At 37.0% G+C, this 23,422-nt stretch overlaps 1 protein-coding gene across 3 annotated transcripts in view; it reads left to right on the forward strand.

Moving 5' to 3' along the window:
• The first annotated feature begins 227 nt into the window (after positions 1–227).
• Positions 228–23,422, forward strand: part of ranbp2 (RAN binding protein 2) — a 73,251-nt gene continuing 50,056 nt past the window's right edge. For all 3 annotated transcript variants that reach the window (XM_063054057.1, XM_063054059.1, XM_063054058.1), the window contains exons 1-17: positions 228–556; positions 1,071–1,138; positions 7,054–7,165; positions 10,394–10,549; positions 11,200–11,430; positions 12,011–12,156; positions 12,985–13,180; positions 13,298–13,388; positions 17,206–17,412; positions 17,788–17,969; positions 18,046–18,221; positions 18,304–18,427; positions 19,369–19,530; positions 20,253–20,390; positions 20,475–20,624; positions 21,642–21,851; positions 22,924–23,007. In XM_063054057.1, coding sequence (XP_062910127.1) covers positions 482–556; positions 1,071–1,138; positions 7,054–7,165; positions 10,394–10,549; positions 11,200–11,430; positions 12,011–12,156; positions 12,985–13,180; positions 13,298–13,388; positions 17,206–17,412; positions 17,788–17,969; positions 18,046–18,221; positions 18,304–18,427; positions 19,369–19,530; positions 20,253–20,390; positions 20,475–20,624; positions 21,642–21,851; positions 22,924–23,007 — 2,508 coding nt within the window. In that variant the 5' untranslated portion in view covers positions 228–481. The remainder of the gene's footprint in view (positions 557–1,070; positions 1,139–7,053; positions 7,166–10,393; positions 10,550–11,199; positions 11,431–12,010; positions 12,157–12,984; positions 13,181–13,297; positions 13,389–17,205; positions 17,413–17,787; positions 17,970–18,045; positions 18,222–18,303; positions 18,428–19,368; positions 19,531–20,252; positions 20,391–20,474; positions 20,625–21,641; positions 21,852–22,923; positions 23,008–23,422) is intronic.

The following is a 23,422-nucleotide window of genomic DNA, read 5'->3' on the forward strand; positions in this document are numbered from 1 at the left end:
CCCTGCTTCTGGAAATATGTTTCCAGTTCTCTAAATGGGGTGGCGCTAAAATGGAGAGAGGTACAGTTCAAACACAGAATCACCAATAGACGGCATTCTCATCCAAGAGGCCAAAATGAGTCACTTGTTAGCAACGAGGAAATTATTTTTCCCGATGCTCATCGGCTTCACTCACTTCAGACGGAATCCGAAGCCTCGCGAGATTTTGAATGTAGTCCCGTTTCTTTTCTGCCTGCGTTTTGCTCCGCGCCGCTCACTCGCGAGAGACGTCGGGGTCTCCTTGTGACGTCAGTCCGGGGCTTCGGATAGTGAGCACGCGCGGAAGGGGCCGGACGTTTTGCTTGGTTTCGTTTCTCCCGCGGAACGGCGCTGAAAGTGCTGCTTTCGGAACGGAAGCGACAGCACGGGGCCGGAACAGGCCTGCGAGGGGCGGCGTTCGCCGGCCGTTGTGCATACGGCAGCTTGAAGCTGCTCAGCAAACATGATGCGTAATAAGGTGGAGGTAGAGAAGTATATCGCTTCATTGCAGGGCTCCAAGCCGCTGTCGCCCCGTGAGGTGAGTGTCTCGACCCCATCAGTGAGGTGCTGGTGACTAACTCAAGGGTGTGGAAGGGCCGCCGGCAGTGGATTGGGTTGTTGGGCCTTCCTTCTGGTTGGCAGGCAGGCCGGAGTTCAGTCGTGCTTTCAGCACCACGCTGTTTCTTTTACTGCAGTAGAGAGCTGTGGTAATTAAAACATTATAATTGCTGTAAGTTATCGCAATACTTCGATCTGGAGGCAGCGCCTCTATCAGATTTTTGGCGGTATATTGCTTTTATTTATGTCCGAAAATTGTTTCGAACTTACATTTTAGTTGTCATTAGTTTCGGTTTGAATGCCTAAAGCTGCCTTCCACAGTTGTTTTTACTTCCTTTGGAGGTTTGAACTACTTGGTTGTAATACTTCTAGGTATTTATTTATAGTCCAATTATTTGTGCTAATTGAAAGAATTTTCTCCAGTACTGTTTTATAGTTCGAACTTCTAAGTTTTATAAAATCTTTTGGTTGTAATTTGTTTTACTTTGTTTTAGAAATCACTCAAAGGATTTTTGTTTGCAAAACTCTACTATGAAGCCAAAGAATATGAATTTGCTAAAAGGTAAAATGAATATTTCTAATTGTCTACAATGTTGTCTTTATTGGACAAATGCAGGTTATTGACGTGTAAAATCATGGTGTTTAACACAAAGCTGTTTGGTTCATTTTTATGTCAACCACTTGCATCTATTTAGGTGACTCCACTTCCTCTCTGTCAATAGCCTTACAGGTTATGGCCCATCTATTCTAGATACTATTAAAGTGTGCAAAGTATTCAAAGTGTGTGTGTTCTATTGGTGGACTAGCGCAGACCCCTGAACGATTTTTCTGCCTAACAACTCAGTTACTGTGAATTTATATAACTATAACCTTATCACTTATCATGTGTTGTAATCTTTTAATGATTAACTGTGAAGAAAGTACATAGTCTAATATTCTGTATGCCATTGTTTGGCTTCAACATCGGAGTGCTAATTTATCACAGCGTTATGGGATGCTCACGTGTGGCGGGAGGAATGATTTACTTTTCTCCCAGTGTTTGCATCTTATAATTTTATGTACAGTCAATTCTGGTTAATAGGGGCCAGTACGTTTTGACCCAATTAGCTGGAGTTTCATGGAAATAATTAAAGGCATAGAAAGACAAGCTACTGGGTTTAACTAAGGAACAAATTAGAACACGGTCAATACTACTACAGTACTATAAAACTGTATTAGTTCCTAATAGTTATTGATGGACTTCAACCGCTGTGTTCTTTTGGTTGATGTAAATGAGCAAAATCAATGCAGACACCTAGTGCAGGTAATGGACTGCCTTAATGCAATGCTTTTGCTGATTGAATCCTCCAAATCTTCATCTTCGTTGCAACATTCAAGATTATTTTTGATACCTTCAAATTCTTCATAGTTCCTGACTTGTTGAAGTCGTGAAATGGTTTCATTTTCACTCCCTGCCTTTTCTGGCATGTCCAAGCCTGAATGCTTGAAACTGCAGAGAAAGAGAGAGAGAGACAGCACGTCTTAATTGTCTCAGAGATTAAGGGAACTAGGGCTTTACTCTTTGGAGAGAAGGAGGATGAGAGGAGACATGATAGAGGTGTACAAGATAATAAGAGGAATAGAGTTGTTAGCCAGCGCCTCTTCCCCAGGGCACCACTGCTCAATACAAGAGGATATGGCTTTAAGGCAAGGGGTGGGAAGTTCAAGGGGGATATTAGAGGAAGGTTTTTTACTCAGAGCGGTTGGTGCGTGGAATGCACTGCCTGAGTCAGTGGTGGAGGCAGATACACTAATGAAGTTTAAGAGACTACTAGACAGGTATATGGAGGCATTTAAGGTGGGGGCTTATATGGGAGGCAGGGTTTGAGGGTTGGCACAACATTGTGGGCCAAAGGGCCTGTACTGTGCTGTACTATTCTATGTTCTAAGTACTGTTTTGTGCAAAAATCACTTTTTGAACGTAAGCACATTATTTAAAACTGCTCTAGGCATGGTCTTAACAGCCATGCGAGAAACTGTTTCGCAACAGTCTCCTGTCCCAATTAAGTGGCATAGTGTCCAAAATAAACAAAGGAAATCTGGTTACTATCTCAATTAGTTTTTGTTCTTTAAGTGTTGACCCAAGTAAGCAACTGCCCCAATTAACTGCAGTCAATAAAACTTCGATTAAATCTTCCATTTATTCCAAAGAGAACCAAGAGTCACTTACTACTCAAAATGGAAATGTCAAGCCCTAGCAAGGACCTGAAACCTTCATTTTCTTCCTACTAGGAGGATGTGATGTTATTAATGTGAGCAGAATTGTGTGCAAAGGTGTGGCCTGCCTTCCTACAGTTCTAGCTTGGCTCCATTCCTCATTAATTAACTGTCTTATCCACCCATTCGAAGACTTTTAGTAATCTATAGTTCAGTAGAATGAAAATAGACTAGTCAGATTTGCAATATTTTTGCAGGCATTGACTAGCTGTTTGTAGGGATGTTTCCCTGGCTGAGGAACCAGAAGTCACATTCTAGGAATATGAGCCAGACTGTTTTCTGGACGTTAAAGAAACCAAGAGATGTACAGTAGTGCAGAAAAATGATACAGAAGAACAGTACTGTGCAAAAAGGCACATTAATATAGCTGAGACTTTCGTACAGCCTGGTATTTGTCAATGTGGAGCAGAGAGCGAGTTTGTAAATCTGATAGGAGCAAAGGATGTTGGGAGTGGCAAAGGTGGAGCTGCAGGAGGGATGTGGGACAGGTGGCAGAAAAGAATTGCCGGGGGTGGTGCGGATGCAGACCCACCCAGCCCTGAGGCATGTAGCAAGGTCATTTAATTCCAAACGATTAGTTATTGATCATTACAGAATGTCTCTCTGGTGCTTCCCACTCCCTCCCCTCTTCCTTCTCATTTTCCTAACCACTATTCCTCTCTCCCTGCCCCCTGACTCCTTCCCACACTCAGTCCGCAGTAGAAACCCATTGCAGAATCAGGTTTATCATCATTCACATATGCCATGGAATTAGTTTTTTGTGGCAGCAGTACAGTGAAATACATAAAATTACTATAGTATTGTGCAAATTTCTTGGGTACCCTAGTGATCTATACTCATGTGTATATATAGTGATCAACAGTTATCTTAATGAATGCTTGCAAGGCTGGACAGCTTAGTTCTGCTGTTTGTTTTTATCTGTGATGTGGATATTAAGATTCCTGTTCCTCCACACCATCAGACCAGTTATTGCATATTTATACCTTTAGATTATTTTCCTTCTCAAAATACATTGTCACATACTTTGCAAATTGAATTCCATCCCATTTTTTTTTAATGTCAGACTTTCTTCTGTACTGTTAACTACTTGAATGATTTTATTATCATTTGAAAATTTTATTTTGATATAACTATGCTGAGATCTGCGGAACTTTACTGTGTTCTGCTTTCCTGTCACTGTTGATCATTGTTCTTGCTTTCTGTAGCAGACTGAATTTTGTATTTTCACTTTCACTATTCTGATTAGATTCTCACTACAGGCATAGAAATCAGGTTTATTAAGTCAGGTCGTGATTTGTTTTCTGGCAGCAGTACAGTGCAATATAATACACTAATTTGCAATAAGAAATGTATATAAATTAAATACAGTACTTTGCAAAAGTCTTAGGGACTTGTAAGAAAAAATCTCGAAAGCAAAGATGCTTTCAAAAATGAGAAGCTTCTAAATATAAAAAAAATTACTATAACAATCAGTAAACAGTAAAAAACTAAATCAAATCAATGTTTGATATGATGACCCCTTGCCTTTAAAACTGCATCAACTCTCTTAGATACACCATTGTGCTGTTTATAAGAATCAGCTGGTAGATTGTTGCAAGCATATTGGAGAACTTGCCAGTTCTTTTGCAGACTTGGCTGTCTTTCTTGCTTCTGTCTCTCCAGGTAACTCCAGACTGCCTCAATGATGTTAAGATCAAGGCTCAGTGGAGCCCATTCTATCTGTTGCAGAACTCCTTGTTCTTTTCGCTGAACATGGTTCTTTATGACCCTGGCCATGTGCTTGGTGTCATTGTCCTGCTGCAGGATGAAAATGGAACCAGTCAAACATCTCCCTGGTGGTATTGTGTGACGGATGAGAATCTGCTTGTACTTAGTATTGAGGATTCTATTAATTCTAACCAGATCACCAACTACACTTACTGAAATGCAGATCCAAACCTGCAGGATACATTGACCATGCTTTACTATTGGCTGCAGACACTCATAAATGTGGTGCGCTCCAGCTCTTTTATGGTTACAATACCTCCTGCTTGAGCCAGAAATTTCACATTTTGTCTTGTCAGTCCAGTGCACTTGCTGCCGTTGTTCAGCACACCAGTCCTTGTGTTTTTGTGCATAAGTAAGTCTCTTGGCTTTGTTTCCACTTTGGAAAAATGGCTTTTTGGCTGCAACTCTTCCCTGAAGACCACTTCTGACAAGACTTCTCTGGACTGTAGAGGAGTGTACTTGGGTTCCAGTGGTTTCTGTGAATTCAAAGCTGATAGCAGTGTTGGATTTCTTCCGATTTAGAAGACATCAGTTTGATGCATCTCTTGGCTGCTGCACTCGGTCTCCATGGCCAACTGCTGTGTTTCTGGTCCTCAGCCTTGCCCGTTTCTTCACGCTTTTCAGAAGAGCTTGGACAGCACATCTTGAAACTCCTGTCTGCCGCAAAATTTCTGCTCGGGAGAGACCTTGCTGGTGCAGGATTGCCACTTTATGCCTTGTTGCTATGCTTGCTCTTACTATTTTGTAAGAATTGATGATTTGAAGGTTAAACTATCACATCTGCCAAACCCTCACTTTTAGTCTGGTCTGATTCCTTCTGCACCAGTTTCTGTTTCAGTTAATCAGTTTAGTTCATTCAACTCATTATGTCATTGATCTTGTTTGTTACCTTTGTTTAAAGATGCTCTGGGTTATATACCAGAGTAATCAAGTTTTTATTAGTCTCTGACTTATTACGGTCCTTTCTTTAACGAAATACAGAAATTTCTCTGCAGCATTTATTTTTTTGGAAATTGAATGTTTGGAAATCTTAAAATTTGCTCTACTCTACTGACACACTAATGTAGAAGACAAAAGATAAAACATCTGTAGCTAAATTTATATAAAAATTCTAAGGAGCCTAAGACCTTTGCACAGTACTGTAACAAAAATAGTGGGGTTGTGTTCAGAAATCTGATGGCAGAGGGGGAGAAGCTGTCCTTAAAATGTTTAGTGTGTATCTTCAGGCTACTATACCTTCTCTCCCTGGTGTTTGACACCCTTAATGACAGATGATACATTTTTGGGGCATTCCCTTTTGAAAATGTCCTTGATGGTCAGGAGCTTTGTGCCCAAGATGGAGCTGTCTGCATTTACAGCCCTCTGCAGCCTTTTCCAATTTGTGCAGTGGCTCCTCCCTACCAGAAAGTAATGCAACCACTTAAAATGCTGTCCACGGTATATCTGAAGAAATTTGTTAGTTTTTGCTGACATACTAAATCTTCTCAAACTTCTAATGAAGTCTTGCCACTGGCATGCCGCCTTAATAATTAAATCAGGATAGATCGTAAGAGATTTTGACACCCAGGAACTTGAAACTGCTCACCCTTTCCACTGCTAACTCCTAGATGAGGACTTGGCTTCCCCTTCCTAAAGTACAAATCAATTCCTTCAGTTAAATCATTGTGCTTTCAAAATAAAAGTAAAAGCAAAACATTAAGCAATTAAAGAGGGGTGCTCTGTGCAAAGCCACGTTGGTTCGTGAACTCATCAGTTGGATAGACTTGCAGCACCAAGGTTCAACAATGGTGTATATTATCAAGGGTGGAACATATCCAACAGGCATATCTCTGGTAAAATGTTGATGCTTTACTTTCTTGTGAATTCTATTTCAGCATTGTAAACTATTTGTGCTTTACCTGCGACAATATGGAATTAGCATGAAGTTGAGATGCAAATGGCCAAATTGAACTGTGGGCAAGCTGAGGAAATTGAATAATTATATTGCAATGAGTTTGCTCTAATAAACTTTTGCTTACCGCAGGAAATTGCTGCAAAGAAATAGTTTTTATCTCTCCAGTGCGTAAGAAACTATTAATAGGCCTTATTTATTCTGATTCCTTTTAACGTTTTTCATATTGTCATCCTGAAATGAGCTGGCAGAATTAAACAAGTAATTGATTTATATTGTGGATGCAATTCAGAGACTCATTCATCACAGGAGGAGGTCATTTGATGAACTTGGTGGCCCAAAGAGCCTGTTTCTGTTCTTGACATCTGCATATCATGGGTGTGCGGTCTCTTTTGAAAGACCCGTCCAATTAGCTCCACACCCCTGCTCTTCATTTGTGGCCTGCCATGTTCTTTTAAATTGTGTATGCATTTCACTTTTTATATTTGTCTCAAGTTTTGAATTGTAGTTACTTGTTTTGCTGATTGTTCAGTGTAATCACTTTTTTAAAATGGCTGTTGCAGGGAGGTGTCAGCATACATAAAAGTACAGGAGAGGGATCCAAAAGCACACAGGCTTCTTGGCCAGATTTATGAAATTCAGGGTGACATTGAAAAGGCCATTGGTTGTTACAAGGTATGGTCTAATATGTAAAAAAGTTTGTTCATTTGCTTTGTATTAATTTTTATAAATGGAAAAATGAACCATCAGTTGATGACCTGTAAATATTGTGGAATGTATTTAGCAAATGTTTTGAGAATTTTAAAGTGGGGTTCTATGGTATGTGCAACTGTATAAATTTTATGTTGGCATTAATTTGGCACATATCTTTTTATAGTGGTCAGAAATTAATTCATTGTTGAATCCATTCATTCCTTTTATTGTTGGTTTAAAAAGTCGAAACAACATGGGCTGAAAGGCCTACACTGTTCACTTGTGTTTCACTGCCATTGCTGTTATTAATACAAGACAGTAGGCATAAGTACACAAGGATTCAATAAATATCAAATTCCAAATGTAAAGATTCAATGTTCTTCATCACAAATATAGAAATTCTCATTACAGATTTAATTAAATAAAACTAATGAATAAGAATATTATTTTGGGCTTGGCATGCTTGATGAAATTATATTGCAAGCAAATCAATTAAAAAAAATGAACAAAATTCAATCAAGAATTTGTTTTAACATGGGATGTCACCAAAATATATTGTAAATCATTTGTTTTTAAAACGTAAGATTTGGGAATAACTGTCATCCTATGAACTGGTCATTACATATATGCATACTTAGTCCTATGTGGTACATCTGAGTCAGGTTTAATATGCTATGAAATCTGTTGTTTTACAGCAGCAGTACATTGCATTATATAATAATAACTATAAATTGCAACAAATAAATTGTTTAATATATAAATATATGTATATTAATGCAAAAAGAGGAAAGAAGAAACAATAAGCATTGGTAGTATTCATGGGTTCATTGTCCATTCAGAAATCTGATGGCAGAGGTGAAGAAATTATTCCTCAAATGTTGACATGTGTCTTCAGGCTCCTTGGTGGTAGCAATGAGAAGAGAATATGTCCAGGATAATGGGGGTCCTTAATGATCAATGCTGCCTTTTTGAGGCATCACCTTTTAAAGGTGTCCTGAATGCTCAGGAGGCTAGTACCCAAGATAGATCTGGCTAGTTTACAATTTTTTACAGCTTTTTCTGATCCTGTGTAGTGGTTCCTTCATGCCAGATGTTGGTGCAACCAGTTAGAATGTGCTGCTTGGGACATCTGTAGACATTTGCAAGTGTCTTTAACCTAGCAATTCTCCTCAAACTCCTTATGAAATAGAGCCACTGTTGTGTCTGTTTTATTGCATAAATGTGTTGGGCCAGGAGAGTTCCCTCAGGGAAGATGACACTCAAGAACTTGAAACTGCTTACCCTTTACATTTCCAATCCCTTGAAGAGAACTGGTGACATGATATATTAGAAGTATGCCATGGTGTGGGATTGTTAGAGGTGTTGAAGGAACATTGGTGGAGAGAAAGGAAAATCATCAGTTATGGTCTATGTTGGCATTATAATACTGGAAAGAATAAGGTGGGTGTCCTTTTCAGAGTCTAGTAGGAATTAAAGAAAGCTGAAAGTGTTGTTTCTTGACTAATACTCAAGTCACCTGAAAATTCTGAAGGATAATGTGAGTAAGAAGATGGCCATTGAACTTAGTAGCAAGGGGATGAAAATTCTGTTTCATGTGGCCCTGACTCTGTTTCTAGCAGAGGCGGGAACGGTGACATTGGTTTGCACTATAATGACTGATTTAGGTCCAGAGTGCTAGTAGAATGGATAAATGAGTTGATCAGTGAGGGTTAATAAATGAAGGCAATGAGAAATGTTAATAATAATACATGCAAACAAAAAGCAAGAGAGTAGGCAAATAGTCAAAAATTGGGCAAGCAATGGGAAAACTGAATTTTACAATGATCTGACTTGAGAAAGCTGTGACAACTGTATAAGAATGAATTGCTGACTTAAATATGATTTAAAAGGGCTCGGCATGTTAGTAAAACGTTGCTCCAAGATTATCATAACTGGGAACTAAAAATTCTAGGTTGTAAACTCTACAAGACTGAAAGGAAAGATGATAGCATTTGACTATTAGCCTTGGTAATTAAGGTAAAGAAATAGTTAAACAGCATGACAATCCTTGGAAGTAAGAACAGTGTTTAAGATTCTCCACAAACTACATAGAGGCCTTTTGGTAGCAGCTGTACCTGGTTAGAATCAGAGTTTAAAATAATTTCTACATGGGTCACATTAGGGGAAAATAGCATTATGTGCAAAAAGATAGGCCATATTGTAAATAGGGAAAACTAATGAGCCAGATTTATTTAACAGCATAAGAATGTATAAACATCTATCTAAATATCAGCCATAATTGAGCATAGTTTGTTGCTGCAAACAGCTATAAGCTTCTAAATTTAAATAAATGTGCAATGAGACAAAGGATTTGTGGTAGTTGGATAACCTAGTGAATAATTTTCAAAAATTAACTTGATCCCACTCACAACCAATGACTGCCTGTAAGGTGTAGTAACTTGTTAAAATACCGCGGTAGAATAGCACAGCATAACACTAACGCAATGGACATTCAATGAAAAGCATATTGTGGGGAACCAAGCCAAACAAAGGTGACAGATAGTGCCATGAGGAGGAACTGGCATGCGTGTATTTTTAGCTACTAGGAAGCTATGTAACAAGTGTATGGCCTTTGGAAAGCTGATTGAGGTAATAGTCTAAATAAAAGTAGGGAACTGGGTGTGCTAAATAATTTGCATCAGCATTTATGGTGGAGAGTTTTGTGTGCTGAATATCCTAAGTAAATTGATAATGAATTGGGGATAGTTTAGAAAAATTAAGAAGCTAAATAATATTGTAATCAAATGATAAAGAGCTTGCTCTTTAAACCAACTCTGCAAAATCAAAGGTCCTATTATGTGTCAAAGTTGTAATGCGAGCATTAGTTTTTGGTTGTGTGTCTTGGATTTCATTTTTCTTAATCCTGACAGTATATTATTTTGAACTAGCAGTTATGATTGTTGTTTCTTATCTCTTCAGAGTTGCAATTTAAGGTATTAAAATATTGGTGTTCTCTTGTGCAAAGTGATGGATAAAAGGTTACCTTGTCCTGAAGTCTGAAGTTCTACTTTACCCTCTCTGTAAGCCTGTTGCAAGGCTTATTTATTTGAACTTGGGTATTTGCACCTTTCCTTTCAGATACTAATGTCTTTCCCTTTCCAACACTTTATTTATAAAGCATATACAAGTTGTTTTAATTTTCTTTAAATTCTCATTCTTAATTCTTACTAGCGAGTTATTGAACTGAATCCAGTGCAGAAGGATATTATCCTGAAAGTGGCTGATTTGCTCTGTAATAATGGAAACCTTATTGATGGAAGAGCTGAATACTGGTTGGAGAGGGCAGCCAAGCATTTTCCTGGTAATAGGATTGTTTATAAACTGAAGGTACGCATAGTACTAGAAATAATGAAAATGAATCAAAATTCAAGAGCACTGATCTATAATTTTTCTGATTTTCATTCCGGCAATATTTGCTGATATGAGTTTTTGCGCTATTTAAAATGAATTATGGACAATACTGTGAGTTAGATGGATAAACTCGCAACAAATTTATTTTTCATTTACTAAACAAAATCTATTCATAGAGAAACACTTTATGGCAAACTTGCAACAGTCTAAATTTTATACAGCAATACATTCAATCAACTTGTTTGAAAGAAGTTTCCATTGTGTAAGAGTATTAATGGCACAATATGCAGCCAATTTAAAATATTTTTAAAACTGCTTCCAAGTTCTCAAACAATATGTGGCCTTGATATTAGAAATACCTACATGAAATTCTCCATGCTTTAAAATTCTGGGTTTAAGATATCTTTTTGTTTTTGTTATTGTGCAATCATATTTCTATTTTAAAACAACTGCTGGAAGAACTCAGAAGGTCTTGACACAGTGCCTTTACCCAAAACATCAATTCCTTCCCTCTACAGATACTCCTTGACCTGCTGAGTTCTACTGACAGTTTTGTTTGCTCCAGATTCTGTCATCTGCAGCATCTTGGGCTGTCATTTTAAAATCTTGCTTTTTTATTTCTGAAGGAAAAGCTACTGAGCTCAAAGGGACAGTTGGACCATTCTCAACTGTTTGATCTTATTCAGTCTGAACTGCAATCGAGACCAGATGATCCACATGCTAATATACGCTTAGTGGAATTCTACTGTTCATTTGGGAAACTTGAAGAAGCAGTGAATTTCTGCATGAATACAGAGAAGAGAAGAGCTCTTTCCAGAAGTCTGGAATGGAACGCCTGTCTAGTACAGACATTAAAGGTATATGTCAGTGTTATTTTATTTGCAACAGTTGTGCTCTTTTTCAGCAGATCAGCTATGGCAGTATCTTCTAACTGATGAACTTGACTTCAGTTAGATATGCACAAAATACGAACTAATCTAATCCATATGAATATAGAGTAAGGAGTTTGTTAATGTGATTTAATATACTGTATCTGGTATTATATTTTGTTTTTTGTTTTATAATATGTATTCTCTTGAACTCTGTATTCTATATATAGAAATCAAATCAATAAAAATATTGAAAAAGAAAAGATATACATAAAATGCTGGAGCAACTCAGGTTAGGTAGCATCTATGGAAATGAATTAACAGTCAGTGTTTTGGAAATCTTTTCTCATTCTTGTTTAAAAAATGTGGAGTAGTTCTAAGATGTAAATTGTTTGAGGTAGTCATCTATACTGTTTTTCATTAGTGAATACAAAACTCGGGAATTCTGTGGAAAAGCAGGGATTTTTTTCCCCCCGTTCAACCTGAATTTTGATATTCAGTTCAACATAATGTTCTAGTGCTTTAAACTTTTCTAACTGTCTAAATCATTTGTTTTTGTATTCTGCAGCAATGTCTTGATTCATCAGATGTCTTGGGAACTGATAAAAGTAAATCGCGATCAATGCAGAGGGAGTTGCTTCTAGCTTCCTCTAATCTTATGTTTTTGACATTATCAAACAGAGATGTCCAAGAAGCTGTAGATGCTCTACTGAGGTAACCTTTTGTGAGGCTGTTCGTTTATTTTCCTAGTAACTTTTGATTTGTGCTGGAGATTTATTTGATGAGTGATTAGTACCATATTAGGGACATATAACACGAAGGCAATTATGTGTCAATTAACTTCTGACTGAACAGGATAAGCTATTCATTAAAATTAAGACTGACCATTTTAAGGGACTGACCTGTGATCTCCTATTGCACTTGAAAGAATCCTCTTAAACTAGGAATTGAACCTTGGATCTTGCTCATACTGACAATGCTTTAACGAAGAAAGACTTAAACTTTTATAATTTAAAGTAGAAAAATGACGAGTTACTTCTGAGTGGAATTGATTAGAAATTTGAAGAAGCTGAAAAGAAGCAACCAAAAATGTGAATGAGTGTGGTAGTTTTCTTGATAATTTTACTATAACAAATTAACCATAGCTAATTTTGATCTTTCTGTGATTTCCAATAATTTCATAACCATCTAATGTTATTTTAAAATACTTCAAACTTCTGTTAAGTTAACAATACTACATGATTACATTGTTAATAAACTGCAAATTGTACAACTTTTTTTAAACTAGTGAGAAAGGACTTAACTGCATTCATTCGATACTTTGGGAATCCTAATGTAGATGGTTAAAATTAACTTGTTTCATCTGATCTGAATGAGCTGAGATAACTTGGTGAGCTGTGCTTGGATTTCTTCACTTGGAATTCAAGCCCAAGTAGTTTATTGAGTTAAGAAATAGAATTTATCTGAATTGTAGATGCTAATTGTTCATATGTCAGCCATGAGGAAAACATACCAATTCTGTGCTTTCTGTGTATTTTTTAGTTTTGATCATACAATGCATGTCACAAAATCGTATATTACCACAACTATGGATGATCTTTCTGCTGCTTTCATTGAAATAAGAGGACACCTGTATTTGCATGCTGGATCATTACTTGTAAAGATGGCTCAGCAGAACGAGATCAAATGGAAAGCAGTTGTCGATCTTGCTGCATTGTGTTATCTGATTGCCTATCAGGTATGTTTCTTCAATATTTAGAAAATCTTGAACCATTATCTTTTGGAGAAGGGATTTGGTTACTGATTTTCTTTATAGTAGAATTGCTGTAATACAAGTATCTATATGTAAATGCAGGTTCCTAGACCCAAAATAAAATCTCTGAAGGCACAAGAGACAAACAAGGAATTGCTGAGCTGGTTAGCATCAGACAGACAAAGTCAATCAGGTAATCTACTTCAAAAAACAGTTTCAAAGAGTACCATTTACAATCTTTTTGGTCATCCCAAATGTGTTTGCAGGTATTGTTAAACATTATGAAATGTAGTAATTATTGGTCCTGGAAATGGAGTTGCTAATTTGTGTACATAAAACTATAATAACCAGATAATTTAATATGTTTCTGTTTATTGGTTTAATATTAGCTGGAACAGAGGTTAATTCCTTTATTTTTGTTCATAATAATCTCATGGTGTTTTCATAATCCCTTTGGAAAACAGTTTCAGTGGAACACCAGTAGAGAAGCAGAAAATAGGAGTAGGCCTATTCCTTATTCAAGATGTCTGGCTGATTATCTACAGTGCCTTGTAAAGGTTTTCAGCTAAAGGTAAAGGTAGGGGACAGCAGTTTGAGGTCTTGCTGGAGATGTTGATCAGGTTAAGGTTAGGATTCTGATTGGGCCACTCAGGGGCATCAATTTTCTTCATTTGAAGCCACTCTATAGTTGCTCTGGTAGTGTGATTTAGGTCGTTGTCCTGCTGAAAGATGAACTCATTCCCCCACGGGTTTAAGCTTTCTGGCAGAGGTTAGCAGGTTTTCATTCAGGAACTTTGTTTAGCAGCATTTATCTTTTCATCAACCCTGAGGAGCTTTCAAGTCCCTGCTGCTGAAAAGCATCCCCATAGCACGATGCTACGTCCACCATACTTTATGGGTGGTATTACCAGGCTGATGCGCAGTATTCGATTTTACGCTACATGTACCCTTTAGTGATAAGGTCACAAAGTTCTACTTCAGTTCCATCTGAGCACAGGACCTTCTTCCACATCTTTACGGTATCTTCTAAGTGATGCTTTGCAAAGTCTTTAAGGGCAAAGATTTTTTTTTTACCCATGGCTTCTTCCTTGCCACTCTTCCATAAGTACCCTTTTAGTGCAACGCCTTAGAGATTGTGGAATTGTGAACTTCACCTCCAGTTGCAGCCACTGACTTCTGCAACTCGGTGAGAGTGCCTGTTGCTGTCACAGTAGTTATGATTTGTTCTGTACTTTGTTTAGATACATAATTTATTGCGCAGTTAAAAGATAGTTCATCTTTCTATTTACCTTCTTTAACTATTTCCATGAAACTTGGCTAATTGGTGCAGTTGCTTAATTGGGCCAAAATATACTGGTCCCAATTAACCAGAATTCACTGTATTGCATTTAGTTCCCTCATCTAAATCATTAATACATATTGTGAATTGCCATACACTACCCCATTAGTCATCACATTGCCATCCTGAGGAAGTTCCAATTATTCTCATTCTGTTTCCTTTTATAACCCATGCCAGTATTGCCCTCCATGCAATGCACTTAATCTTCTGCACTAAACTTTCAGGTGGGTCTTCATCAAAATACTTTGGGAAATCAGAATACGCTATATCCACTTGTTCTCTCATCTATTCTACCAGTTACATCCTCAAAGGTCCAGCAGATTTTGTTTTGTTTCACTTCAATAAATCTTTTAATATTGTCGAATCTTGTTAATATTTTCTAGGTGTCTTGTTAGTGCACTTTTTTGTACACTGTCCATTCCTGACAATTTCAATATTGTTAACCAATTCCATACCTCCACTGGTTCTTTCTTTTTCTGTTGGGCAGCTTTAGCATTCCAGATTTCTCTTTACTATTGATGTTTCCCATTCCTCTGATCCTCTCCTATTTGCCTCCACATTTTTCAATTTGACTGAATTCCAGTTTCAGTATTGTTGTGATGTAGTCCATGCCAATGGAGCAGCTACTTTCCCTGTAGTGATGCCTGTGCCCCACTTTTCCCGCACCAATCTTTGAGCTGCACTCATCTCCCTGATTCAATTAACACTGCCCATCTGTTTGTGGGTTAGGTATGATTGAAAAAATATTTGTGTACTTCTGCTTTTAATTTGTGTCTAGTTATTTAAACTCTGAGGCTTTTTTTTGTATTCTAGAGTGTCTATGTGGACCATGGCAACCATCATTTATCCCCTCCATTCTATGTTTCCCTTACCCTTTTACTGGGTGTAACTTTCAGGGGTCGTTTTTCTGGTTTCGTATCATTATGTGCCGTATTGTATGACGTGGGCGATCATGGTCTTTAATCTGAGAAGTTCTAATAAGCTCTTGAAAACTTTTGCCTGTCCATCCCTTAATGTAACTCATGAATGTCATGCGTTGACCACAACTCTTTTTTCCATCACTTTTTCCCGTCACTGCAAAATATTCAAGGTCTTTCCTCAATACATGTCCCAGAAATTCCAGCTGCAGTTTCTTGATTGATGATATCAGCTTTCTTCTTACTCCGGCTTTTTACAACCCTGCCTCATTTCTTGCTCTTCCTTACACAATCTTTTGATCATTCTTCTCAAAAACCACATTTCTGTAGCTTCACGTCTTGCCTCATTTTGCATTGATAATGTTCAACATTTGCTTTGATGTGTTAGTTTGGAATGAACATAGCACCGCAACACTGAGTTTTGTGCCTATAGAAATTGTTATTCTTTAGTATCGTGCTTGTCCTTCTAATTTCGACATCAGCCGTACTGTCAGATGTTAACATGATTCCAAGGTAATTAAACTTCCATTTTTTTAATTGCTTTGTTGCCTGCTTTCAGTTCACATTTCTCTATTTCTTCTTTGTGACAACCATACATTTGGTGATTTTGCATTTGATGGTCAATCCTCTCTGTACTTTCTACGACTTTAGTATTTCTTGGAGCTTCTCTTTAGAAGTAGCTATTAGCAGTATGTTGTCTGCATATCGTATGATGTTCAAATTATATCCACCAATTATCATGCCTGGAATACTAATTTCTCTTAACAGCTTCTCGCTATAAAGGTTGAATAGGTCAGGCAAGAGAGCACAATGCTAACTGACACTCCTCTTAATCTGGACAAAATCACCTGTCTCATTTTCAACTCATTCCCGTTCTTTGTTCCCAATACAAATTTCTGATGACTCTATATAGAAGCATAGAAACATAGAAAACATACGGCACAATACAGGCCCTTTGGCCCACAAAGCTGTGCCGAACATGTCCCTACCTTAGAACTACCTAGGCTTTACCCATAGCCCTCTATTCTTCTAAGCTCCATGCAGCCATCTTTCCCACCAATGTTCAATTGCTGTAGGATTTTTAATCAGCTCTTTGTCTCACCTTATCAAAAGTTTTGGTAGAATTGATGAAACATAGGTATAGTTTTCTGCACCTCTATGGCATGCTCACAATTCATTCTAAGGGTGAAGATGAAGATTGCATTTTGTGGTAATTGCGGTTTTGGATGATGTTTATACAGCTCCATTTATCCATCTCTAACTATCTTCCTTTTCATTTCACCCTCTCTTCTATTTGCTTTATCTTTCCCCATGTAGTTCAATGTTTGCAGTTTTCTAGATGAAATTTATATGCTGAAGGTTTATCTAAAATTTAGCCAACAGTCACCTATGTGCAATTACCTGTCTCAGCTGTGACTTCCCACTGCTGATTCCTCCTGTTGCAGCTTTTAAACCATTTCCATATTCCTTTCCAAACTCCTGGAGCCTATTTTGGCTGTTTTGAATATTAAGCTAATAGTGTAGCGCACGCTCAGTATTCTGTTGAATATAGGTTCTTGTTCTCCATTCTGAAGAGATCTTGATCTTGCAGCTGTTGATACGGCAAAAGTACTATCAACTAAACCATAACTGACATTAATGGTGTTTTCCTTGATAAATTTTCAGTATAACCTGGTATAATTTATTCATGAGTTATTACTAAATTTTTCTCTACAGACTTCCTTCCTTACAAAACAGTTCCTTCTCTTTTGTAGGTCACATGTTATTGAACTTAATGGTTGGAAGGCCTGACTATCACAAAGAAGTGGTGAAGACTTTTGCAAATAAAGGTGGCCAAACTGCATTGATTGAAACATTGTTTGGAAGTCTAACTTCTGAAAGGTCTTTTCTAGCCAATGATGACATCCGAGATGTTACAGGAAGCCAACCAGACATGAACTATCTTGTAAAATGTGATGATGGTAAGAAGAAACTTCTAAGATTTGAAATATTCCAGTACTTTATCATTAAATTGCTACATAACCATTAGTGTTTTCCTATTCAGTTTTGATTTTATTGATTGGTTGCATGGAGTGTTATAATTGGGGGAATTTTCATTCTGTTCATTCCCCTTTCTGAAATAAGGAGATAAAGGGACGCTGCAAATACATGCATATGTGTAAAGTAAATTTTATTGCAGAATTGAATGGGGTATTTTTCTCTCGGTAAAGCTAATCCTACATCAGGCTTTGATAAAATACAATTTAGATTAGCACATAATTTGGGTTTTCTGTATTTTAATTGAGTACATGACAAAACTTAACTAAAACTAGTTTTGTAATCTATGTTCTCTTTAGGTTGTGTTAGATTGCATGGTTCAAATTTGCAGCACCTTGTCTGGCTTGGGTTGCAGCAGTTTTCAATGGCTCAGTTACCTGTGGTCCGGAATTGGTTGAAGCAGTTATTTCCTAAATTGCCCCAGGAAACATCACGGCTTGACACAAATGCTCCTGAGACTCTTTGTATTTTAGATCTTGAGGTATGATTAAAAGCAGTACTAGTTTTTTAAAGTGCTGTTAAAAGTGAACAATACTAATTTAATAAAATATTTTCAGGTTTTTCTTCTTGGAGTGATATTTTCAAGTCACACACAGATACAAGATAAAGCAGCTCATCATTACAGTTTACACCAGCCAAAGTGCTTGCCCCTTGCAATCAGTAAGCTACTCTATACAGAGCGACAAAAAGCCTGGTGGGATGCTGTTTGCAACCTTGTCTACAAAAAAGCACAGTAAATATTCTATTGCTTTTGTAATTTTTGTTTGAATTAAAGAAATTTTAAGACAGTTTACTGCAGCATTGTTCTTTTTTAGGCCAGGTACATCAGTTAAGATGAGACTTGTAATCCAGCATGAGCTTGCTACTCTAAGGGCATTAGAAAAGCACGGACTTCAGCCCGCCCTAATCATACACTGGGCACGGAGCTTGGTCAACATTGTAAGTACTGAATGGTGTGCATTTTAGAAAATGTTAATTCAGTTTTATTATACTGTTATATCAACTACTTAATGTTATGCATTTGATTTATTAAATTACTAGTATTACATTTTATAGTACTTTCAGCAGCTGTAAAACCCAAAACATTCATAGTTGTTTCCACAAAATTTTACATTTATGTATTGTTAGTGTTCTGTCAAGCACTTATGACTCCTAGCTCATTCTTTTAAGCAAATCTTTCTTTTTCAATTTGTTGCCAGCTCCAGAAAATAACCCTTATCTCCACAAAATTTTAATCAGCACTTAAGTATTATTACTAAGGTTTGATTGCTTTCCCCTGCACACACTCATTGACTGCTCCTCACGGACATAATGAAAATATTATATCTCCACCTTTTCCTGGATCTTTTTTTTTACAATTTCACCTCATACCCTCCATTTTTATCTTGTCCCTGAGGTGTATGTGCTTCTTTCCTTTCCCTTCTATCTTTCCTTGCCTGAACAAAGTTTTTAAAAACTTCCCTTTTTTATAAGCATTTTCTTTGCCCTTTTGATATGAGTGACTCTTCCCACCCCAGGAGAGACAACTTAAACTCTTCAGGTGGTACTATCTAGCAGCCCTCTGTCCCGTTACATTCCTTTATTGTATTGTTGCTCTGAAATCTGGCATTTTATACTATTCTGTTCCTCACTTTCCACTGTCAACATTATGTGCATCTGACTGTAACTGTGATGTACTACTGGAAAAACTGAAAACACAACCTTTGTATGGGATGCTCTCTTATCTATTCCATTGCCCTTAACAAATATGTTTTTGTTTGAACCAAACTGCGTGAAATCTATGTTTTATTTGCCTGAAATTATGCTAACATGTAATTTTGTTAGCCTATCTTTAATTTTTAAAAAAATGCAGATCCTAATAGTTTGTATTGTCTGTATAGGGAAGTCGATTAAATTCGTATTATGACCAAAAGGACTACATTGGACGGGGTGCCTTTTACTGGAAGAAAGTTCAGCCATTGCTACAGATCATTAGAAAGAAAAAGAACATTCATGAGCCTATTGATCCATTGTTTATGCACTTCCATAGCAGGGAAATTAAGGTAACTATGCAAAGTCTTATTTCTTTTTGGAACTAACTTATTTCTTTCTGGAACTAAAATATCTCTCTGTTCTTGAAAAATCTTGTCCATGTAACTTATCCTGATGTATTTATTCTTAAATGTAAAGGATTGGGTTAAGTTTGGAAATGCTTTTATCACTGAGGTCCCACATTGCCTAGTATACAACACTCTATTACTATATAGATATGTTTGACATTCTCATTTATTTCTAACTCCTTATGTAATGATATCAATGCTTTGAAAACAATTTACATTGGCCACAAATGAGCATCACCTTTATATTAAAAAAAACCTATTAAAACCATCAATTTGAAATTTGTCCATATTATTTGAATTGTATCTATATAATTGCTGAATTCTACCTTTACCTGATTCTGCTTAAGTAGAATTCTTGAAATTCTTACAATGGGGATCCTATTGCTATCGCTTCTCCTCTGAAAGCTGTTTTGCTTTTAGTCAAAGATTTAGCTATGGATTAAATATTGATGCCTTGCCCCCGAAATAAATTGCTGTATTTGGTCTTTAGTTTTGCAAAATATTTTTGGCAAAGCATGATGGGTTCACAGAGTTTAACCTGAGATTTCAGCTTCAATGACAAACATTCATAAAGGAAATTTTAGTAAATAAAAATTTACATAGGCTATAGTATTATATACCAAAGTGACTGATGGCTACTTCAGTTAAGACTGTGCTTATTTTAGGTTGATGAAGTTAACGATTATGAAAGGGAAGCGGAAGTTGCTTTTGCTACACTTGATGTAGTTGATGGAAAAATTGATGAGGCAATTGCTGCTTTTGAGTCCATCAATAACATTGCTGCACATTGGAATCTTGCTTTGGTAAGTGACCGGTGTATCTCTATTTATTTATTTATTCCATGTCTCTGAGTGCTGGTGTAATTTGGATTTTACCTTTTTTGTCAGATATTTCACAGAAGGTCTGAAGAGTATGAGAATGGTGATGGAATGACACCTGATGAACATGAAGAATGTAAAATTTGCTTACTGCGTAGCAGAGCATATCTAAAAAAAGTGCTGATTGAAACTGAAACTAACGTAACAACTATTGACAGTGTAAGTGCCCATAAACTAATAGGGCATTTGCATTATGTACAGTTAATCTTGCTGGCAGGTGAATTTTTGATCTTCATGGACAAAGTCTAGGCAAAATAGAATGCAATTCTCAACCATATGGATAACATTTTGTGCTTGATTTTGTTTTTGTTGACATTCATTTGTTTAGATTCCAAACTTCAAAATACTTGTCCAGTGAATAAATGAATTAAATGACCTATAGTTGTACTCTCAACTTGCAGAAATTTAGTATTAGCAAGAGTGTTGAAGTTGTATTTGGTGGCCATTTGTTACGCAATGAGGAAAGTTGGTTAGGGATCTTTGGGTAGATAGTTGGCTGAAGTCAGCTAAATAGCTTCTTGGTAGTTCCTTCCAGATCTGGGCATATCCAGTGTCAATTTGCTTGTGTTTAATGGAGGCTTGGCACTTAAGAAGAAATCTGATCTCACTTTAACAGTTAAACGCAAATTAGTTTTCCCTGGTCAGACCATTTAAAGTGGGAACTTTTCCATCCAGTGCCACTAAAGCAAATTAATTGGTTATCTCAATTGCTGTTTTCGAATGTTTCAGATTAATTACAGTATTTGATTAAGCTACTCTTCCAAAACAACTCTTGTCCATTTTTTGATCAATCAGAAATAGAGCATAGTCCATTGGCATCATCTCGTCTTGCTGCCTGCTGTTTGCAGTCAAATCTTTACAGTTAACATTTAGATTTTTATTTCGCATATGCATGTTTCTGTAGTTTTCATCTCACCTTCTGAATATTGCATGATAGGAGGTCATTCCTAATCTGTTTATCCAATTTCCAAAACTTCATGTCATTGTGATTTACTTGCTTGTCTGTGTGTTCTAATTTGGAATTAAAATTGATTTATTGTCCCCTACTGAGCTACAGTGAAAAGCTGTGCCTTGCATAATTTCCACTGTTGCTCTGAAAATACTTAATTATTTTCAATTCCCCCTTTGTCATCCTAAACCTTTGGTTTAATTAATTATGCAACCTTTTATCCCCAGTTGCCTGTGCCTTTAGATGCAGTAAAAGAAATGCTAGAATTGGTAAGTCAGCATCTTCAAGAGTATAATAATGATGAGCTTGACCATGGTGAAGAAGACAACGCATTTTCCCAGATAGCTGAAAATGGCACTTCTCCAGAGTTGACTCCAGTAAAACATTCTACCCTATCTCCGGTAAAGCTTAGCCCATCGCCAACCAAAAGTTACAAGGTAAATTCTTTTCAAATTGTTTTAAGTCTGCAACAAATAAATATTGTGAACTTTAACTTCATAGACTTAATATGAAAATTTTTAGACTTGTCTAATAAGTGTAATGCCATTCTTGACTCCATTCTTTCCATCCCTATTCACTTTAGTTATGTACTTGGGATGAAGGACATGCTTTCATATTAGTGATGTTCAATTTATAACTATTTAGAGATGCAGTGCGGCTTTTTGAACTGCACTCCCCAGTAACCTCCGCTGTGCCCCGCCCCAGTTTTTAAATCTAGCCTAATCGGGTCCATTTACAATTACCAATAACCAGTACACCTTTGGACTGTGGGAGGAAACTGGAGGACCCAGAGAAAATCCACACATTTCATGGGAAGAATGTATCAGTTCCTTATAGGTGAATTGGAACTCCGAATGCTGCAATATCTTTGTGCTAATGTTAGCATGGCGCTATTACAGCTTGGGGCATTGGACTTCAGGTGCATATGGGAAAGCAAAGATTGCTTTTGCACTGATCACGGACTTATTTACTGAGGCATTTTATCTGTTGGAAGCTGTTCCTTATTAATGCTGTGCCTTAAACAGAAATTGTAATGATTAGACAAAATTTACAATTTCATTGGGCAGTGTAGTGACTTAACAGGTAGTGCTACTGCTCCAGCACCTGTTTTTAATACTGACAGCAAATGGTGTTTAAGACATTTTCCCCTACATACTTTGATTTTCTCTGACATCCTGAAGTTATTTGGCATGTTACTTGGCTGCTATAAGTTACTGAGTATAGGTGGGATAATTGTGGTGGAGTTGATGGGTATGTGAAAGTGGAAAGATTTTCAGGAAGTAAGTGGGGGTAATGGGACTGGTGGGCTAGCTCTGCCTAGGCCAAATTGTGAGAAATATGAAATGGTACATATTTAAGAATTTTAAATAGTTTGTTACACAGGAGGGAGGCAGTACTTTGAATAAGGGTCTTTAAGTGCTGGAAATAACTTCCTTTTGAAGTATGAACTAAACAATTAATGGAAGGAAAAATAATTCTTTGAGAGCTTAACTTGGGATTTTTCTTCAGTGGTCTCCAAAGACTCCTCCACGCTGGGCTGAAGATCAAAAACATTTGCTCCAGATGCTTTGCCAGCAAGTGGAACAGCTAAAGGTATGTCATCTTCAGAAATGTAGAAATTTGCGTAGATTAATGAAGAATTTGTGAAATAATTGGTTAAAAAGTTATCTTCTTTGCTGGTTCTTGTATCTTTTTTTGCTGCTCTTCATTGCTGCTTAACATTTTAAGCATTGTGATCTCCTAAACAGCATGTAAAATATGCATGTTGTTTTCCTACAGCATGCAAACTTTATACATCGTGATTCATTTGCGCAAGAGGCATTCTAAAGAATGTCAGGGAATGTCGAATTCCTGTCAAAGCAAATGAAAAGTTGTAGCGATGCTTGTCATTCCAGTTGAGGTGTAGATAAAACTTCCAATAGAAGATCCATGTAAATTTGACTGGTAATACCTTGTGTCGGGATAGTGTAACTTTCAGAATTTACTGGGCGGGGGGGTAGGACATGTA

Source organism: Mobula hypostoma, chromosome 7 (genome assembly GCF_963921235.1).
Source record: "Mobula hypostoma chromosome 7, sMobHyp1.1, whole genome shotgun sequence".
Lineage (NCBI taxonomy): Eukaryota > Metazoa > Chordata > Chondrichthyes > Myliobatiformes > Myliobatidae > Mobula > Mobula hypostoma.